General features: G+C 46.0%; 1 protein-coding gene and 1 pseudogene across 1 annotated transcript; both read right to left on the bottom strand.

The window, feature by feature from the left end:
* On the bottom strand, nucleotides 577-5,505 carry LOC102169044 (annotated as a pseudogene).
* On the bottom strand, nucleotides 12,573-17,303 carry LOC108638089 (cationic amino acid transporter 3-like). The gene is given in 14 exon segments (XM_018063226.1): nucleotides 12,573-12,717; nucleotides 12,886-12,994; nucleotides 13,269-13,435; nucleotides 13,633-13,832; nucleotides 14,023-14,125; nucleotides 14,227-14,335; nucleotides 14,337-14,367; nucleotides 14,537-14,634; nucleotides 14,636-14,752; nucleotides 14,925-15,045; nucleotides 15,252-15,435; nucleotides 15,797-15,955; nucleotides 16,926-17,177; nucleotides 17,180-17,303. Coding segments are annotated over 14 exon segments (1,821 nt in total). The 3' UTR covers nucleotides 12,573-12,670.

Here is an 18,208-nt window from a genome sequence, read left to right as displayed (position 1 = left end):
TTGTATAACAATATATAAGCACACGCTGTCATGAATAAAGTACCCTTGTTCTGCTAGAGACTTGGGTCCCCCACGTCCTTCTTTCTTCGCCTTCTTTTTGTCGACTCCTGTCCCCAGGTTCCAGTCTGTCAAGAAGACCATAACACCAGTCCACAGACTCAAATGTCCCTTGAACCAGAAGATAACTGCAGTGCCTAGAGGGATTCCACACAGCATCAATGTCCTGTGGTTACAGAATGCTTTTGTAAAACACCAGGGATGTTTTTGTCAAGTCTGACAAGTGGAGTCTGGTGGCTGTGGCTCGTCATTCCCCGCCAGGCTGTGTCAGATCCCATATCCAAAGTATATGACAAATCCTAGTAGGGAAATGAGACGGTGAGAAGGGAAAGTAGGAGCTCTCATCACTTACAAATACCTAATAGACCTCCTAGTACGGTGTCTGACAAACTTTTGGAGACAAGATAGTAGGAAGAGTATTGGGTTCAGTCATACCTCTTTATCCTGGAAAGTCACTTACCAATTGCATTCCAGATGCCAAATTGGACCTATGCCCCAGAGGTGATCTGGGCATGGTGATCAGAGCATGTTCACAAAGATGCTCACCAGTGGGAGGACAGGCAGAGCAGGGACCTGTGGGCAGAGTCAGTTCATCCCTGGACACAGCCCAGATATCTGAAAGGGAGACCCTACCCGATGTGGGTGAGAAGACTCGAGTCCTTTTCAGGCTGTGTGTTCAGTGCCTGCTGAGATTGTGTGTGTAAAGCACTCTGTGTGGAACTGGGAAGGGCCCATTAGTTTCAGCAACTTCTCTTCTTCTCTGGACCAGGAGAGGATGTTTAGACCTCAAAGCATGCAGACTTCATTCACTGAAGGTGGACACTTTGGACACATAAGGTCACCTACCTTGAAGTAAAGAGCAGTGGGGTCCTGGGGCTGCCTCCAGATGATGACCGTGACCCCAGTGATGAGCAGCAGCAGCAGCACAGCCACTGTTGTGAGCACGGGGTCTCCAGAGAACACCTGGCTGGGCCACTGGGCCAGGACCAGGCTCAGGATGGTCAGCAGGAGAACTGAGAGAATCAAGGAGGAGGAGAACAGGCTGGACCCAGAAGACAAAGATGTCAGGACCTTGGGTCACACCCCTCCCCAGGCTGCCCACCTCAGGAAGGGCCATCGTATCTCCAAGACCCCTTCTCAATTGCCAAAGGCACAGAATCCCAACCTATCTTGTCAATTTCAGAATATGACGAAAGAGAAATCCCACTGCTCACCAAGCAGAGAGGCACATCCATAGACAATCTGGCCAGATTTCCGGGTGGGGATGGTGCTGGCAGGGAACCACAGACTCTTTAGAAAGTTTGACATTCCTGCTTCAGGTATAGATCCTGAAGGACTTTCTTTAATTACAGGCCCCATCTCAGTTTCTTCCTCTGTTTTCTTATTCTTGCTGAAATTCTGATCTTCCTGGTACCTGAATTAGAGGTATTAAAACAATATTAAGAGTAGCCCCTACTGATCCATGGAGAAGGCAATGGCAAACCACTCCAGTACTCTTGCCTGGAAAATCCCATGGACAGATGATCCTGGTAGGCTGTAGTCCATGGGGTCGGGAAGAGTCGGACATGACTGAACGACTTCCCTTTTACTTTTCACTTTCATGCATTGGAGAAGGAAATGGCAACCCACTCCAGTGTTCTTGCCTGGAGAATCCCAGGGACGGGGGAGCCTTGGGGGCTGCCATCTATGGCGTCGTACAAAGTCGGACATGACTGAAGTGACTTAGCAGCAGTAGCAGTAGCTACTGATCCAACATCACACAATCTATTCCCCATCTGTGCTGCCTTAAGTAGAGCAGGATTTTAGAAGGCAGCATATGAGCCAAAGATGACTATCTCCCTATCAATTCCCACAAGTCCAAGACCCGCAATCAAAGTGCAGTGGAGTTTGGACAAGCACAAAGCCACAAGGGTGTAAGCAAGCATGATCCCAATTAACATGAATTCCATAATATCACGGAGCTCGAAGGGTAATGCCATGATTGCTAGAATGAGGGTGGGAGAAGGAAATAAGAAACCACTAGAAAAGTCCAGGTGAGAGGAACTGGTTAGAGAAGGAGTGGGTTTTGCTTATTCACCTGCAAGAGTTCCAGAAGCCAGGATGGCCATGATGGGGCTGTGGGTACCAGCATGGATCCAGCCAAGTCCCTGGAAAAGGAGCCCGTCATCTGCCATTGCACAGATCAACCAAGACAAGACAAACATGGCTCCAAAGAGGCTGGATAAGAAAATGGGAACATGCGGAGAAGCAGGACAGACCGGCCATCTGCTCCCGAGTCCATGAGAGGTGTCCTTCCCTCTTGTCTCTCAATCCCAAGGAACAGGATTCCTGAGCATCTGACAGTAGATGGGGAGGAACCTAGGACACTGACCTGTATAAAAGGGTGCATAGGAAGACGACAGCCATGACCTATCCGGCAGGAGCCCGCCCGACATGGACAAAGCCTGTGGCCAAGGATTGTAGGGATGAATCTGGTAGTAGGGCACCATGAGGGTGAGTGCCGCCGAGAGACCCGAGTACGCCAAAAAGCAGATGAAGATGGAGATCACCACACTCAAGGGGACGGAACGCTGAGGATCTCGAGCTTCTCTCCCTGCAGGACGGGTGGAAGTACTGGGTCAGGAAACACACTGGAGTGAAAGCACAAAACCCCCTCCCTCACGCACCTCCACAAGCAGGCTCACCTTCTACCCGTCCCTAAGCCCAAGGGGAGCCCAAACCATGCCCAAACCCCCGACAGGACATACAATGACCTTGTTACCTTTAGTGACAATGACATCAAAACCAAAATATGATCTGAAAAATACAGCTGCTCCGTGGAGAATCCCTTCAAAGCCAAAAGGCACAAACCCTCCAGAACCCAGAGGGCCCAAGCTATGGTGAGAGAAGGAACGAGGATGAACATGGGTGAGGTGAGTTCAGCCATCTCTACCGGACTTCTCTGTTAACACCACAAGTCCTAGGCTCCAGGACCACCATCACCTGGATCCATCAGCCTAGGTCTCTCGAGTCCCCACCATGATGTCAGCCCAGCACACCCTCACCCCTCACACGTGTTACTAAGGTCAAGGATACCCTCCAGTCCTAGAGACGTCACTGGGTCCAGATGTGTTTCTGTAGTCCTGTTCCGTGAGCTGCCAGTTGTGCAGGTCTCCCTTAATGAAGCCAGAGATGATCATGAAGATTGGAATCAAAATATTCAAGCTTGTGAACACTTTGATAATCCAGGCTGACACAGGGACTCCAAGAACCAGTACTCCTTGGATAAGATGGAATAGGAAGCATCCAAAATAAATAAATATATAAAGACAGAAAGCAGACTAGTGGTCACCAGGGTCTGGGAGTTTTTGGACCGGGATCGAGGTGGCAGATGGACAGTGACTGCTCAATGGGTACCGGGTTTCCTTTTCAGGTGATGAAAATCTCTGGAACTAGGTGGAGGTGATGATTGTACAACACTGTGAATTTACTAGATGTCACTGAGTGCGTCCTTTATGATGGTTAATTTCTTACTGTGGCAATCATCTCACAACAGGGGGGATCTAAAAAAATCATGACATTGTGTACCTTGAATTTAGACAATTGTTTATGTCAAATATACCTCAAAAAATGTGGGAAAGTATTAAAATTGTTAATTTTACACCATGAGAATTTCATCTCCATTGAAAAAACATCTTCGGTCTCAATAGAGAGGAAGGAACTTTTTTGGTCTAAGGAAATGATTCTGAGCAGGCATAATTTTGCCTTCCAAGGGACATTTGACACTGTCTGGGGACATTCTCAGTATCTCAGTTTGGGGGAATGGGCATCAGGGGTATCTAATGGGTAAAGGCCAAGGATGTTGCTCAAAACTCTATAATGACTTGAAAAAAAAAAAAAACCCACCTTACAATGCACAGGACAACCCCACACCAAAGAATGATCCAGCCCAGAATCTCTACTGCCAAGGGCAGAAAACGACGAGCTATGTCCTCCCCTTCTGTCTCTCATATCCCAGACCCTTCTTCCCATTCTAAGCCCCCCACCATTCCACCACTCCAAGCCTTCCACCCTACTTCCCCCTCCACACCTCACTCTTCTATCACTGACCCCTTCTCACCAGTAATCAGCAGCAGCGGGCCCAGCGCAACAAAGTCGGGGAACGTGGCGAGGGCAGAGGGCATATACGAAGAGAAGGTTCCTTCTAATGCCTGAGAGATGTGGTTCCCAGTGAGGCTGTCGAAGGCGATGCTCCAGGTCTTGGCCACACAGGCAGTGCCTGCAGTGGTAAGAGGAATATTCAGTAACACATACAAACACACATCCTCTGCTATGTGCCTTGGGATGTATTAAAAAAAAAAAAAAACTAAGCAAAAACCCTAATCTCAAAGTTTCTCTTCACGGGGAGAGGGGAGAGAGGGAAGGGGAAAGCAGACCCAAATGATTCACAAAATACATCAACTGGTTAATACACTGAAGTGAAGTGAATTGAAGTGAAGTGAAGTCGCTCAGTCGTGCCCAGCTCTTTGCGACCCCATGGACAGTAGCCTGCCCCAAGCTCCTCCATCCATGGGATTTTCTAGGCAAGAGTACTGGAGTGGGTTGCCGTTTCCTTCTCCAGGGACTCTTCCCGACTCAGGGATCGAACCCAGGTCTCCCACATGGTAGACAGATGCTTTACCATCTGAGCCACCAGGAAGTCCCTAATATACTGAGAGGAGATCAATGTTATATAAGAAAAGAACACGGGGAAGTGGGACCAGGAGGGCAGGGAGATGAGGGTGAAATGTAAAATCTAGAGATAATGGAAAATCCCACAAAGACAACAGCTGAGCAGAGACTTCAATATGATGAGGGGGTGAGCCTGTGGACCATGTCTCCCTTTCATCTACCCACTACAGTTCCCTTTCCTCTGAGTTCTTGGTCCATCATTTAAGCAAAACAGGACAGAGCTGAGTAGAAAGAAGTTGAAAAGGGTTTGGCCACTATTACCAGCTTCCCACTGCAATAGCAAGGGGTTTATGAATGAGTAAGACCTCAATATCACCTCCCTGTTTCTGGATCTTCAGCCCACATCTTCCCCCTACCCATCATCTCACCAACAAATAAGGACAAAATGAGGTTCCAGCCAATGACAAAGGCACACAGTTGTCCCATGATGACATAGCTATGGAGATACACAGAATCAAAGCGTGGTATCCGGGCCCCCAGCTCAGCATAGCAGAGCCTGAACAACACAGAAGACAGGGAGTCCACCAAGAAGCAGATGACAACTGATGGTCCAGCTATGAGCTTGGCAATGAAGCCAATCAAGACGTACACGCCGGCTCCCAGGCTTCTGCCCACACCCAAGACAACAAGATCTAGGATGTTCAGATGAGCCGTGGGACTCTCAGATTCTTCTATGGGCTCCAGCAGCCGCCTGCAGACCAGCTTCTGACCAAACTGGTGAACATACTGACGCAACATCCTAGACATAGTTGAGGAGACCATCGATCTGCTGAGAAAACAAGACACAGAGCCATCAAGAATGTCCATCCTAAACAAGGTCCTGCTGCGTAACCCAGGAAACTCTTCAATATCCTGGGATAAATCACAATGGAAAAGAGTATCAAAAGGTACCAAAATACATATGTATAACTGAATCCCTTTGCCGGACAGCCAAAGTTAATACATTATAAATCAACTTTACTTCAATAAAATAAATTTTAGAAGAAAGAATGTCCATCTGCCCTTGGCCCTGGGAGTCCAATTCCACAAAGCAATGAAGTGTTAGGGAAGTGAGTGAATAGTGAGTCACTCAGTCGTGTCTAACTCTTTGTGACCCCATGGGCTGTAGCCCTCTAGGGCCAGGCTCCTCTGTCCATGGGATTCTCCAGGCAAGAATACTAGAGTGGGTTGCCATTTCCTTCTCCAGGGGATCTTCCTGACACAGGGATTGAACCCAGGTCTCTTATGCCTCCTGAATTGCAGGCAGATTTTTTACCATCTGAACCACCAGAAGAGTGACGGGGAGCAGGTGGTAAACTTGCCCGGGACACATTGGGCAAGTTCTCCATCTCTGAGCTTTGGTTCCTTAAGCATAAATACATCTTTTAATATGTTTCAAAGTTACTGGGAGGCTGGCTGAAGAGAAGCTGGGGGAGCAGAAAACATCACCCTAAAATTGTGTCGCTTTGGCTTGTGGGTTGTTTTGAGCTGAACACAATTAAGATGCTGCAGACTCAAAAAAAAATCTTTTTTTCCTCTCACTTTATGGCTCGAAGTCATTTAGATTAGGCAACCTATTCCAGGACCTATTACCAGGGATAACTTTTTATCTTAGAAAGACTCTCCTGCCTGGAGCTGCAAACATTTTTTCCCAAGCATTTGCTCTTCCCATTTTCCTGTAAGTTGTCTTCTTCCCTTTTGAAGCCCCAGATCCCTACTTCCTTCTCCTTAGCTCAGGGGAGTGTATAGCCCTCAATTACCTGATTGTGTTTGTGCCTCAGAATTTTTATGGGCCCACCACATGAAGCAATTTGAATGTGTTAACCTCAATGCTAGGAAAGATGGAGGGCAGGAAGAGAAGGGGGTGACAGAGGATGAGATGGTTGGATGGCATTGTCGACTCAATGGACATGAATTTGAGCAAACTCCAGGATACAGTGCAGCACAGGAAAGCCTGGCAGGCTACAGTCCATGGGGTCTCAAAGAGTCAGACACAGCTTAGTGACTGAACAACAATAACACTTAAAATGGCTAAGATGGTAAATTTCATGTAACTTGTATTATGCCACCATTGTTTAAATTGCTACCAATGGTAAATAATAGAACTGGCTTCACGGAGTTGCTGGGTGTGTGTGTGTTAGTCGTTCAGTTGTGTCCGACTCTGTGACCCCACGGACTATAGCCTGCCGGGCTCCTCTGTCCACGGGATTCTCCAGGCAAGAATACTGGAGCGGGTTGCCATTTCTGTCTCTAGGGAATATTTGAGACTCAGGGATCAAAACCAGGTCTCCTGCATTGCAAGCAGATTCTTTACCATCTGAGCCACCAGGGCTGGGTGTAGCAAACCCAAAAGTAATTTAATATAAATCATCAAACTGTCACCCCTCACGAATACCCAAATCCATGATGCCGAAGTTCCTTGCAGTCACTCCTGTATCTTCAGATGAGGAACCCACAGACATGGAGGGCAGAGAGTATAGTGAAGACGGAAATCAGGGGTCCACATGTCACATTCACTGTATGAGGGTAATTATTGCTATTATTTGAATCAAAAATATTCACATATTGCCAGGACACTGGTCCAATCACCCCCCTCCTCCCCCACATATCTTTTTTTCACACACATTCCCAACTCCTGCTTTCATGTAGAAAATGGGTCTCTCCACCCTCAGGCTGGAGCCAGGCTGACCCCTCTGCACTCTGGGGTTGCAGAGGTCTCTTTGGGAGGACGTGAACTCAGCGCCCAGTCTCCCACAGAAGAGGGTGACCCCAGACTTACTGGATCCTTGGAGCAGAGCCTGGAGCACTGGGTCAGTCAAGGAGGCTGAGGTTAAGCCGTGCAGGGCTGGAGCTGAGACATCTCCAAGAACCGAAGCGGGGAGTCCTGAGCACAGAAGACAGTCCTTAACCCTGGGTTGTTGGGGTGGGGATGGGGCTGGGTGGGCGGGGACCATCTGCCGTGTTACTATCAGCCCTGACTCTTCTGTGGTTACCCTCGGGGAATAGTTCCAAGATGATTTTTGTTGCAGTATAATATTCATAAAATAAAATTGACCATTTTAACCATCTTTATGTGTCCAGTTCAATCGCATTCAGTACATTCACATTTTGTCTAACTAAACTCCAGGACTTTTTTTTCATCTGGCAAAACTTAAACTCTGCATCCATTCATCAACAATTCCCCCTTTCTCCTTCACAGTTCCTGGCAATCATCATTTTGCTCTCTGTCTCTGTGAAACTGACCACTCCATGTCCTTTACTTAAGTGGAATCACAGAATATTAGTCATTTCCTGTCAGGATGATATCACTTAGCAAAATGTCCACAAGATTTCTCTATGTTGTAACATGTGTTGGAATTCCCTTCCCTTTTTAACATTAAAGAATATTCTATCACTACACACTTGGCTTACCCTTTCTTGGTCAATGGCATTTGGCTTGCTTTCGTACTTTAGTTACTGTGAATAATACCGCAGTGAACAGCAGTTTACAACTATCTCTTCCAGAGTGTGCTTTAAATTCTTTGGGATATATTCTCAGAAGTAGAATTGCTGGGTCATAGGGTTCTAAGATTTTTATATCCTGTGATGGAGAAAATATTCACATATTGAGGAATGAGGAACTCATTTTGGCTTATCCATGGCTCAGCCTGAACTGTGTGTGAACTAAGACAGCCTGTCCAACCCTCGCAGCTCATCTGCTTTAACCACTGAGGTAAAGAGAGTCTGTTTTGAAGATAAGGATGAATAACTCCCTTCTCATGGCCTCCATGTTAACATTCCCTGAAAGATAAGGCTCCCTTCCCAGACACCAGGGACCTGTTGCCTCGCTGTCTCTGCACTAAGGCTGTCTCTTTTGAAACCTTGAAGGAATACACCCTATCGTGTTGATGTGTGAGCTTTGTTTGGATGAGGTGTAAGACTGTGCTGGAAACCATGCTTCAATGGAGCAGCTTCCCAAAGCTATAGGGACACTGTCTCCCTTACTATAGTCCTCAGTTTGGCTCAGATAAAACTCTTTTCTATTCCTGTTACAGATAGTTTATTTCTGTGGACACTTGAATTCATTTGATCATCAAGGACCCTGAGCAGTGTGGGCTGTGAGACTCAGGACCCCACTTAAACCTGCTCCCCCCCCAGTCCTCTTCTGTGACTCTCCCCACAGTCTGCACATGACCTGACACACTCCAGTGTGGGAGATCCCAAGCCTAGCTGTGCCTGAATCAAGAGAAGGGGAGTTTAAAATCTCTGAGGTTAATTCTAGCAACGAAAGCATTTATTAATAACAAGCATTGCGTATGTGTCCAGCCTTGCCCAAAGGGATGGAAGAGGATAAAGAAGGGGAATGCGACTTAGTCCTCTTCTTCAAGCAGCTCTGTTTGCTGGGAGAAATGAGTAGAAAGGCAGAAGAGAAACAGGAGGTAAGGGGTAAGGATGAATACTTCACTACACTAGGCACAATTATATCCCCCATAAATCTATCCTAAATTATGTGACACATCTATATTTAATAAACAAATAAAGCTTCTTAATTGTCTACTGGAAACCTACATTTACCTTGCCACCCTGCATTTTGTCTGGCTACCCTACACTGATTGCCAAAGAAGTTCAATGATAAGGAGAGCAAAACTTTACTTTGGCTCAGGATTTCACTGGTGGTCCAGTGGTTAAAACTACATGCTTCCACTGCAGGGGCACAAGTTCCATCCCTGGTCAGATACTAAGATCCCACTTATCCCAAGGCCAAAAAGAAAAGTCTTTTACTTTGGCTATATTCAGACTTCCTAAATCAATCAGATGCACCTTTATTTTATTGATTTATTTTTTGATGGCAGAACCTTTTTCTTTAGAAATGCTATTTTTTTGTTTCTTTATTTTTGGGTGCACTTGGTCTTTGTTGCAGTGCACGGGCTTCTCACTGTGGTTGGCTTCTCTTATTGTGGAGCAAGGACTCTAGGGCACTCGAGCCTCAGTAGCTGCAACTCTAGAGGACAGGCTCAACAGCAATGGTCCAAGGGCTTAGCTACTCCGTGGCATGTGGGATCTTCCTGGACCGGGCATTGAACTCCTGTCTCCTGCATTGGCAGGTGGACTGAGTCATCAGAGAAGCCCCTCCTCCACCTACTTTTAAATTCATCTAATAACTTGCACTCAGTTTCTTGACCTCCATCCCTCCTTCACTCTACTTCAGTTGTTCGACAGTCCTATGTTTCATTATTACTGATGTCTTGAACATCCATAAATCTCAGTTTAAAGCGTCCTGTTCTGCAGCAATAGTTTTTATCCTGTTTTTCTAGTTTCACTTTCATTTTGTTTTACCCAATTATGATCATTTATCAATCAATCATTACCTATGACCCCTTTGCCCCACCTTTAGCAATGCAGGAATTTTGTTAGTGCTTTCTTATTTTTCAATTAAGAACTCTTCTTCATCAATTCTATTGCATGACTCTAAGAGTCTGCAATAGAAAAGTAAAGAAAAATTATCACAATGTTACACTGTGTCTCAATAAGGCTAGAGGAAAACAAAAAATAATTATTTCTCTTCATCATGATGAAAGGATCCACTTTATCTTTTATTATTCTCTTTTTTTCAAAGTCTACTTTGACAGTAATATAGCTACCCTACTTTCTTATGTAACTGTTTGCACAAGGTATCTGTTCTTTCCTTTTACTTCCAGCCTATTTGTGCAACACTGGGCTGGAAGAATCACAAGCTGGAATCAAGATTGCCAGGAGAAATATCAATAACCTCAGATATGCAGAGGACACCACCAGAAAGTGAAGAGGAACTAAAAAGCATCTTGATGAAAGTGAAAGAGGAGAGTGAAAAGTTGGCTTAAAGCTTATCATTCAGAAAACTAAGATCACGGCATCTGGTCCCATCACTTCATGGGAAATAGATGGGGAAACAGTGGAAACAGTGTCAGACTTTATTTTTCTGGGCTCCAAAATCACTGCAGAGGGTGACTGCAGCCATGAAATGAAAAGACGCTTACTCCTTGGAAGGAAAGTTATGACCAACCTAGACAGCATATTCAAAAGCAGAACATTACTTTGCCAACAAAGGTCCATCTAGTCAAGACCATGGTTTTTCCAGTGGTCATGTACGGATGTGAGAATTGGACTGTGAAGAAAGCTGAGTGCCGAAGAATTGATGCTTTTGAACTATGGTGCTGGAGAAGACTCTTGAGAGTCCCTTGGACTGCAAGGAGATCCAACCAGTCCATCCTAAAGGAGATCAGTCCTGGGTGTTCGTTGGAAGGACTGATGCTGAAGCTGAAACTCCAATACTTTGGCCACCTCATGCTAAGAGTTGACTCATTGGAAAAGACCCTAATGCTGGGAAGGATTGAAGGCAGGAGGAGAAGAGGATGACAGAGGATGAGATGGTTGGATGGCATTACCGACTCGATGGACATGAGTTTGGGTGAACTCTGGGAGTTGGTGATGGACAGGGAGGCCTGGCATGCTGTGATTCATGGGGTCGCAAAGAGTCTGACACGACTGAGTGACTGAACTGAACTGAACTAAACTATTTGTACCCTAATATGTAAAGTGTAACACACACAACACATATTAATAATTATCTGAGTTTCCTTCATATGGGGCAGTCTCTGGGTTCTTGCTGAAAGCAGGCATAAAGAAAATGTGCCATAAGATACAATCAACCTTATGTGCAGGTTTAATATTTTATTTCATCTTCTAGTTGCTGGTTAGATTGTTGTACTGTCTTTGTGAAAATTCACCATGCTGCGCACTTAATGAAGCCTGCACATTTTGTATGCATATTATGCTCTGAGAAGTATACCTGAAGTTATACAATATTAAAGATATTTTGTCCTCTGCTGGGGCTCTAAATGCATCCCACCTTCACAATCCATAGAGACTCAGAGTGCCCCTTGAACCAGAAGATCCTCCAGTACATGGAGAGATTCCAAACAGCCTTTATGTCCTGTGGTTAAGATGATTCACCGCTAGGAATATTTTCTTTCTTCTTACCATGCTTGCTACTGCTGCTGCCAAGTCGCTCCAGTCATGTCCGACTCTGTGAGACCCCATAGATGGCAGCCCAGCAGGCTCCCCCATTCCTGGGATTCTCCAGGCAAGAACTCTGGAGTGGGTTGCCATTTCCTTCTCCAATGCATGGAAGTGAAAAGTGAAAGTGAAGTCACTCAGTCGTGTCCGACTCTTCGAGACCCCATGGACTGCAGCCCACCAGGCTCCTCCATCCATGGGATTTTCCATACAAGAGTACTGGAGTGGGGTGCCATTACCATGCTTGGTCATTTTTATTTTAAAAAAAATTTTATTGGAGTATAGTTGATTTATAATGTTGCGCTGGTTTCTGCTATACAACAAAGTGAATCAGTTATACATATACATATATCCACATTTTTTAAAAGATTCTTTTCCATTTAATCCATTACAGAGTATTGACAAGAGTTCCTTGTGTTCTACAGTAGGTTCTTATTAGTTATCTATTTTTGTATGTATATGTATTACTGTATGTATATGTTCATCCCAATCTCCTAGCTTGTCCTTCCACCCCTTCCACCTCTAGTAACCACGAATTAGTTTTCCACATCTGTAACTCTATTTCTATTTTGTAACTAATTTCATTTGTACCATTTTTTTTAGGATCTGCATATAAGCAATATCATATCATATTTGTCTTTCTCTGACTGATTTACTTCACTCAGTATGACAATCTCTAGGTCTATACACATTGCTGCCAATGGCATTATTTCATTGTTTTTAATAGCTGAGTAATATTCAATTGTATATATGTATCACATCTTCTTTACCCATTCCTCTGCTGATGGACATTTAAGTTGCTTCCATGCCTTGGCTATTGTGAATAAGCACTAGGGATATCATCATCAAGAGTCTGGGAGATGGAAGCTGGTGGCTGTTGATCACCGTTCTACCTTGAGCTGTATCGGATCCCATATCCAAAGTATATGACAAATCCTAGTAGAGAAATGAGATGATGAGAAGGGAAAAGTAGGCACTCTCCTCACTTACTAATGCCCAGTAGACCTCCTATTATGGCTTCTGACAAAGTTTGGGGCAGACATAGCAGGAAGAGGGTTGGGTTCAGTCACTCAATAGTAGTTTTTATCCCAGAAAACCACTTACCAATGGCATTAGCGATGCCAAATTGGGTCCAGGTCCAAGTGTTTATCTTTGTCATCAAGTAGACATTCATAAAGATGCTCACCAGTGGGAGGACAGGCATAGCAGGGACCTGTGGGCAGAGTCAGTCCACACCTGAACCCACCCTGGATGTCTGAAACATGACCCATACCCAACATGGGTGAGAAGACTCCAGTCTGATTCCAGCTGTGTGTTCATTGCCTACTCAGATTGTGTACCTAAAACACTTAGCATGGATCAGCAAAAGATCCATTTGTTTTAGAAATTCCCCTTCTTCTCTGGTCCAGAAAAGAATGTTTAGACCTCAAAGCATGCAGACTTCATTCACTCAAGGTAGACACTTTGGGCACATAAGGTCACCTTACCCTGAACATAAGAGGACTGGGGTCCTGGGGCTGCCTCCAGATGATGACCGTGACCCCAGTGATGAGCAGCAGCAGCAGCACAGCCACTGTTGTGAGCACGGGGTCTCCAGAGAACACCTGGCTGGGCCACTGGTCCAGGATCAGGCTCAGGATGATTATCAGGAGAACTGCAGGGGTTAAGGTGGAGGAGAACAGTTTCAACTCCAGAAGCCAAATAGATCAAGAGGTTGGATCATATCCCTCCAAAACTGCCCACCTCAGGAAAAGCCATCATGTCTTCAAGATTCCTCAACTGATAAAATATATGTTCCCAACCTATCTTGTCAATTTCAAAATACCACCAAAGTGAGATCCAACTGCTCACCAAGCAGGAAGGCACATCCATAGACAATCTGGCCAGATTTCCGGGTGGAGATGGTGCTGGGAGGGAACCACAGACTCTTTAGAATGTTTGAGGTTCCTGCTTCAGGTTCAGAGTCCAAAGGATTTCCTTCAAGTGTAGGCTCCATCTCAGTTTCTTCCTCTGTTTTCTCATTCTTGACAAAATTTTGACTTGGCTGGTACCTTAATTAAAGGTACAAAGGCAATATTAATAGCAGCTCCTACTCATGGAACATCATGCAGTCTAATTAAAATCTTTCTGGAATTCAGCCCAGCAGGACAATTATAAGGCAGGATGAAGGTAGAAGACAATTACCTCCTCATCAATCCCCATGAGTCTAAAACCCTCAGCCAACATATAGTGAATTCTCACCTGAGGATGAGAACAGAAAATGTCCCGAGGGTATAAGCAAGCAGGACCCCAGTTAAGAGGAGTTCAATGATATCACGGAGTTCAAAGAGTAATGCCATGACCCCTAGAATGAGGGCACGAACAAGGTGGGGAGGGAGTGAAAACCAGTATAAACATCCAAGGTAAGAAATTTAACTGAAGAAGGAGCGGGCTTTGTTTACTTACCTGCAAGAAGTCCAGAAGCCACTATGGCCATGACAGGGGTGCCTGTACGGGCGTGGATCTGGGCAAGATGCCGGAAAAGGAGCCTGTCATCTGCCATTTCACAGACCAAACCGAGACATGAAAAACATGGCGCCCAGGAGGCTGGAAGGCAAAATGGGAACATGTGTGAGGATGTAGAGAATCAGGACAGAGTGAGGCCTCTCTTCCCTGTCTACATGTCATAATGCATCTTGCTCTCTTGTCTCTCAATGCCAAGGGACAGGATACCTAAGAATCTGACAGTGGTCAGGGGGAAAACCATGGCACTGACCTGTATAGAAGAGTACACAGGAAGACAACAGCCATGACATATCTGGCCGGGTCCCACCCAACGTGGAGAAAAGCCTGTGGGAAAGGGCTGTAATGATGAAATCTGGTAGTAGGGCACCATGAGGGTGAGCGCCGCTATGAAACCAAAATACATCAAAAAGCAGATGAAGACGGAGATCGCTATGCTCAAGGGGATGGAACGCTGAGGATTTCGGGGCTTCTTTGCCTGCAGGATGGAAGGAAATACTGGATCAGAAAAACATACTGGAATGAAATCAGAAAATCGTCTTTCCTTTTGCACCTCCAAAATCTAGGTTCACCTTCTACCAACTCCTATGCCCAGGGGCAACCCAAACTGTGCCCACACCACTGATGGAACACTCCATGACCATGTTACCTTTAGTGAGAATGGCTTCAAAACCAAAATATGCGTAGAAACACAGAGCTGCTCCTTGAAGAATCCCATCAAGGCCAAAGGGCACAAACCCTCCAGAACCCAGAGGCCCCAAGCTATGGTGAGAGAAGGAATGAGGAAGAAGGTGGGTGAGGTGAGTTCAGCCACCTCTACTGGATCCTCCCTCAAGACCACAAGTCCTGGGTTCCAGGATCCCCATTATCTGGATCCACCAGCCCAGCTCTCTTTAGTCCCCATCATGTTCCCAGCTCTACCCACAGCCCTCACTTCCACCCAAGTGCATTTCTATGGCCAAGAGTACCCTCCGGTCCTATAGATGTCACTGGATTCAGATGCATTTCCGTAGTCCTCTTCTGTGAGCTGCCAGTTGTGCAGGTCTCCCTTAATGAAGCCAGAGATGATCATGAAGATTGGAACAAAAACATTCATGCCTGTGAACACTTTGATAACCAGGGATGGCATACGAGCTCCTGGAACCAGTCCTCCTGTGGTAAAGATGGAATATGAAGCATCCAGAATAATCAAATGCATAGACACAGAAAGCAGACTAGTAGTTGCCAAGGGACTGGGGGGCAGAGGGTACCAAGGATGCTACTCAATGCCCAACAATGATTTTTCAAAACCTGCAATGCACAGGACAGCGCCCCCCCCGCACCCTCAACCCACCGCCAAGAATGATCCAGCCTGAATTGTCAATGGTGCCAAGGATAGAAGCAGTGTATGTCATCCTCTCCTGCCACCTTTGTTTCTAGTCCTAACCCCCCACATTCTGCCACCCAAGCCTTTCCCTTCCCAGCTCCTGCTCCACACCCCACTCTTCTCATCCTGTCTCTGTCCCCTTCTCACCAATCATCACCAGCACCAGGGCCAGAGCGACAAAGTCTGGGAATGTGGCCAGGAAAGAGGGCATATGCGGAGAGAAAGTCCCCTCTAAAGTCTGAGAGATGTGGTTCCCAATCAGGCTGTCAAAACTGTAGCTCCAGACCCTAGCCACACAGGCAGTGGCTGCATGGAGGAAGAAGGAATATTCATTAACAAAATTAAGTACTCCTTACCTAGTACCATGGGATATCTTAAAAAAAAAAAAGGACCAAGTACTGAATCTCAAAGCATATCTCTTCTTGGGGTGAGAAGAGCAGGCCCAGATAATTCACAAAATAGGTCAACTACTCAATATGCTGCTGCTGTGCTGCTAAGTCGCTTCGGTCGTGTCCGACTCTGCGCAACCCCATAGACAGGCAGCCCACCAGGCTCCCCATCCCTGGGATGCTCCAGGCAAGAATACTGGAGGGGGTTGCCATTTCCTTCTCCAATGCAGGAAAGTGAAAAGTGAAAGTGAAGTCGCTCAGTCGTGTCCGACTCTTAGCGACCCCATGGACTACAGCCTACAGGCTCCTCTGTCCAAGGGATTTTCTGGGCAAGAGTACTGGAGTCGGGTGCCATTGACTTCTCCAAAGCATGAAAGTGAAAAGAGAAAGTGAAGTCGCTCGGTCATGTCCAACTTTTCGTGACCCCATGGACTGCAGCCTACCAGGCTCCTCCATCCATGGGATTTTCCAGGCAAGAGTACTGGAGTGGAGGAGGAAGTAAATATTATGCGAGGAAAGAACACAAGGAAATAGGAACAGAGGGACTGTGAGATGAGGGTTGAAAATTCAAACATAGGGGTAAAGGAAAATCCTACAAAGACAACTGACCAAAGATTTCAATCTGTTGAGGGGATGAGCCTGGGGGATATGCCTCGCTCTTATCCAGGGAACTTCCTACATTTCCCTGTCCTCTGGGTTCTTGGTCCATCATTTAAGGCAAACAGGACAGAGCTGAGTAGAATGACATTGAGGGGTTTTCTTGCCATTATTACGCACTTCACCTCTGCAGGTTCAATAACTAAGTTCTCATGAAAGAGCGAAGACCCCAATCCTGTCTCCCAGTTCCAGATCTTAAGCCCACATTTTCCCACTCCCCATCCTCTTACCAACAAATAAGGACAGAATGAGGTTCCAGCCAGTGATGAAGGCATACAGTTGGCCCATGGTGACGTAGCTGTAGAGATACACAGAACCAGAACGTAGTACCCTGGCCCATAACTCTGCATAGCAGAGCCCACACATCACACAAGGCAGGGCGGCCACCAAGAGGGAGATGATGATAGCTGGTCCAGCTATGTATTTGGCCAATGCACCAGCCACGATGTATATGCCAGCTCCCAGGCTTCCGCCCACCCCAAGATGACCAGGTCTAGAATGTTCAAATAAGTTGTGGGACTCTCAGTCTCCTCTACGGGGTCCAACAGCCGCCTTTGGACCAACTTCTGACCAAATCGGTGAACATACTGATATAGCAGCCTCAACATAGCTGAAGAGGCTCAGACCTGGTGAGAAAGAAAGACACAAAGTCATCAAGAATGTCCATCCCTCCCTTGGCCCTGGGAGTCCAATTCCATGAAGCAATGGAGTGATGAGGGGCAGGTGATAAAAGGACACATGGGGCAAGTTCTGCATCTCTGAGTTTTGGTTTCTTCAAACATAAATAGGAATTTTTACATGTTTCAGTTATTGGAAAGTTTCTTGAAGAGAAGTGAGGGGGAGCAAAATCCATTTCCCCAAAATGTGCCACTTTGGCTCATGGATTTTGGGCTAAAGGCAATTTGGACACAGAAGACTCAGGAGGAGCTCCTTGCCTCTCCCTTAACTGATTGAAATATTAATAATTCAGATGGGGGAGGTCTATGCTAGGAAAGAGAGCTATCACCAGATAAGTTTTCATCTCAGAAAGACTTGTCTGCACATTTGTTCACCAAGCATTTGCTCGTCCCATCTTCCTTGCATTGTCTTCCTTCCCCTCAAAGCCCCAGTTCCCTACCCTCTTCTCCTTAGCTCAGAGTAGCCTCTATGAGCCAGAACTGTCTAACTGTCTTCAGCCTCAGGGTTTTCATGGGGCTCCCAAACATAACAAACTAAATCTGTTAATCTGTCTCATGTCAATACAGTTATTAGACCAGCCAAAGAATCTAAAAAGTAGAATGGTGGTTTTCCAGGGGCTGTGATGAAGGAGGAGTTGGGAGTTATCATTAAAATACAGACACAGTTTCAGTCTTACAAGATGAAAAGAGTTCTGGAGATTGTTGAGAGCAATGTAAATATACCTAATTTTTAATGAACTATACACTTAAAGTACTCTTGCCTGGAAAATCCCAATGGGCAGAGGAGCCTGGTAGGCTGCAGTTCATGGGGTTGCTAAGAGTCAGACATGACTGAG

This window comes from Capra hircus, chromosome 18, assembly GCF_001704415.2.
Source record: "Capra hircus breed San Clemente chromosome 18, ASM170441v1, whole genome shotgun sequence".
Taxonomy (NCBI): domain Eukaryota; kingdom Metazoa; phylum Chordata; class Mammalia; order Artiodactyla; family Bovidae; genus Capra; species Capra hircus.
The sequence above is the reverse complement of the archived record's forward strand: the minus strand, read 5'-3'. Positions and strand labels throughout refer to the sequence as shown.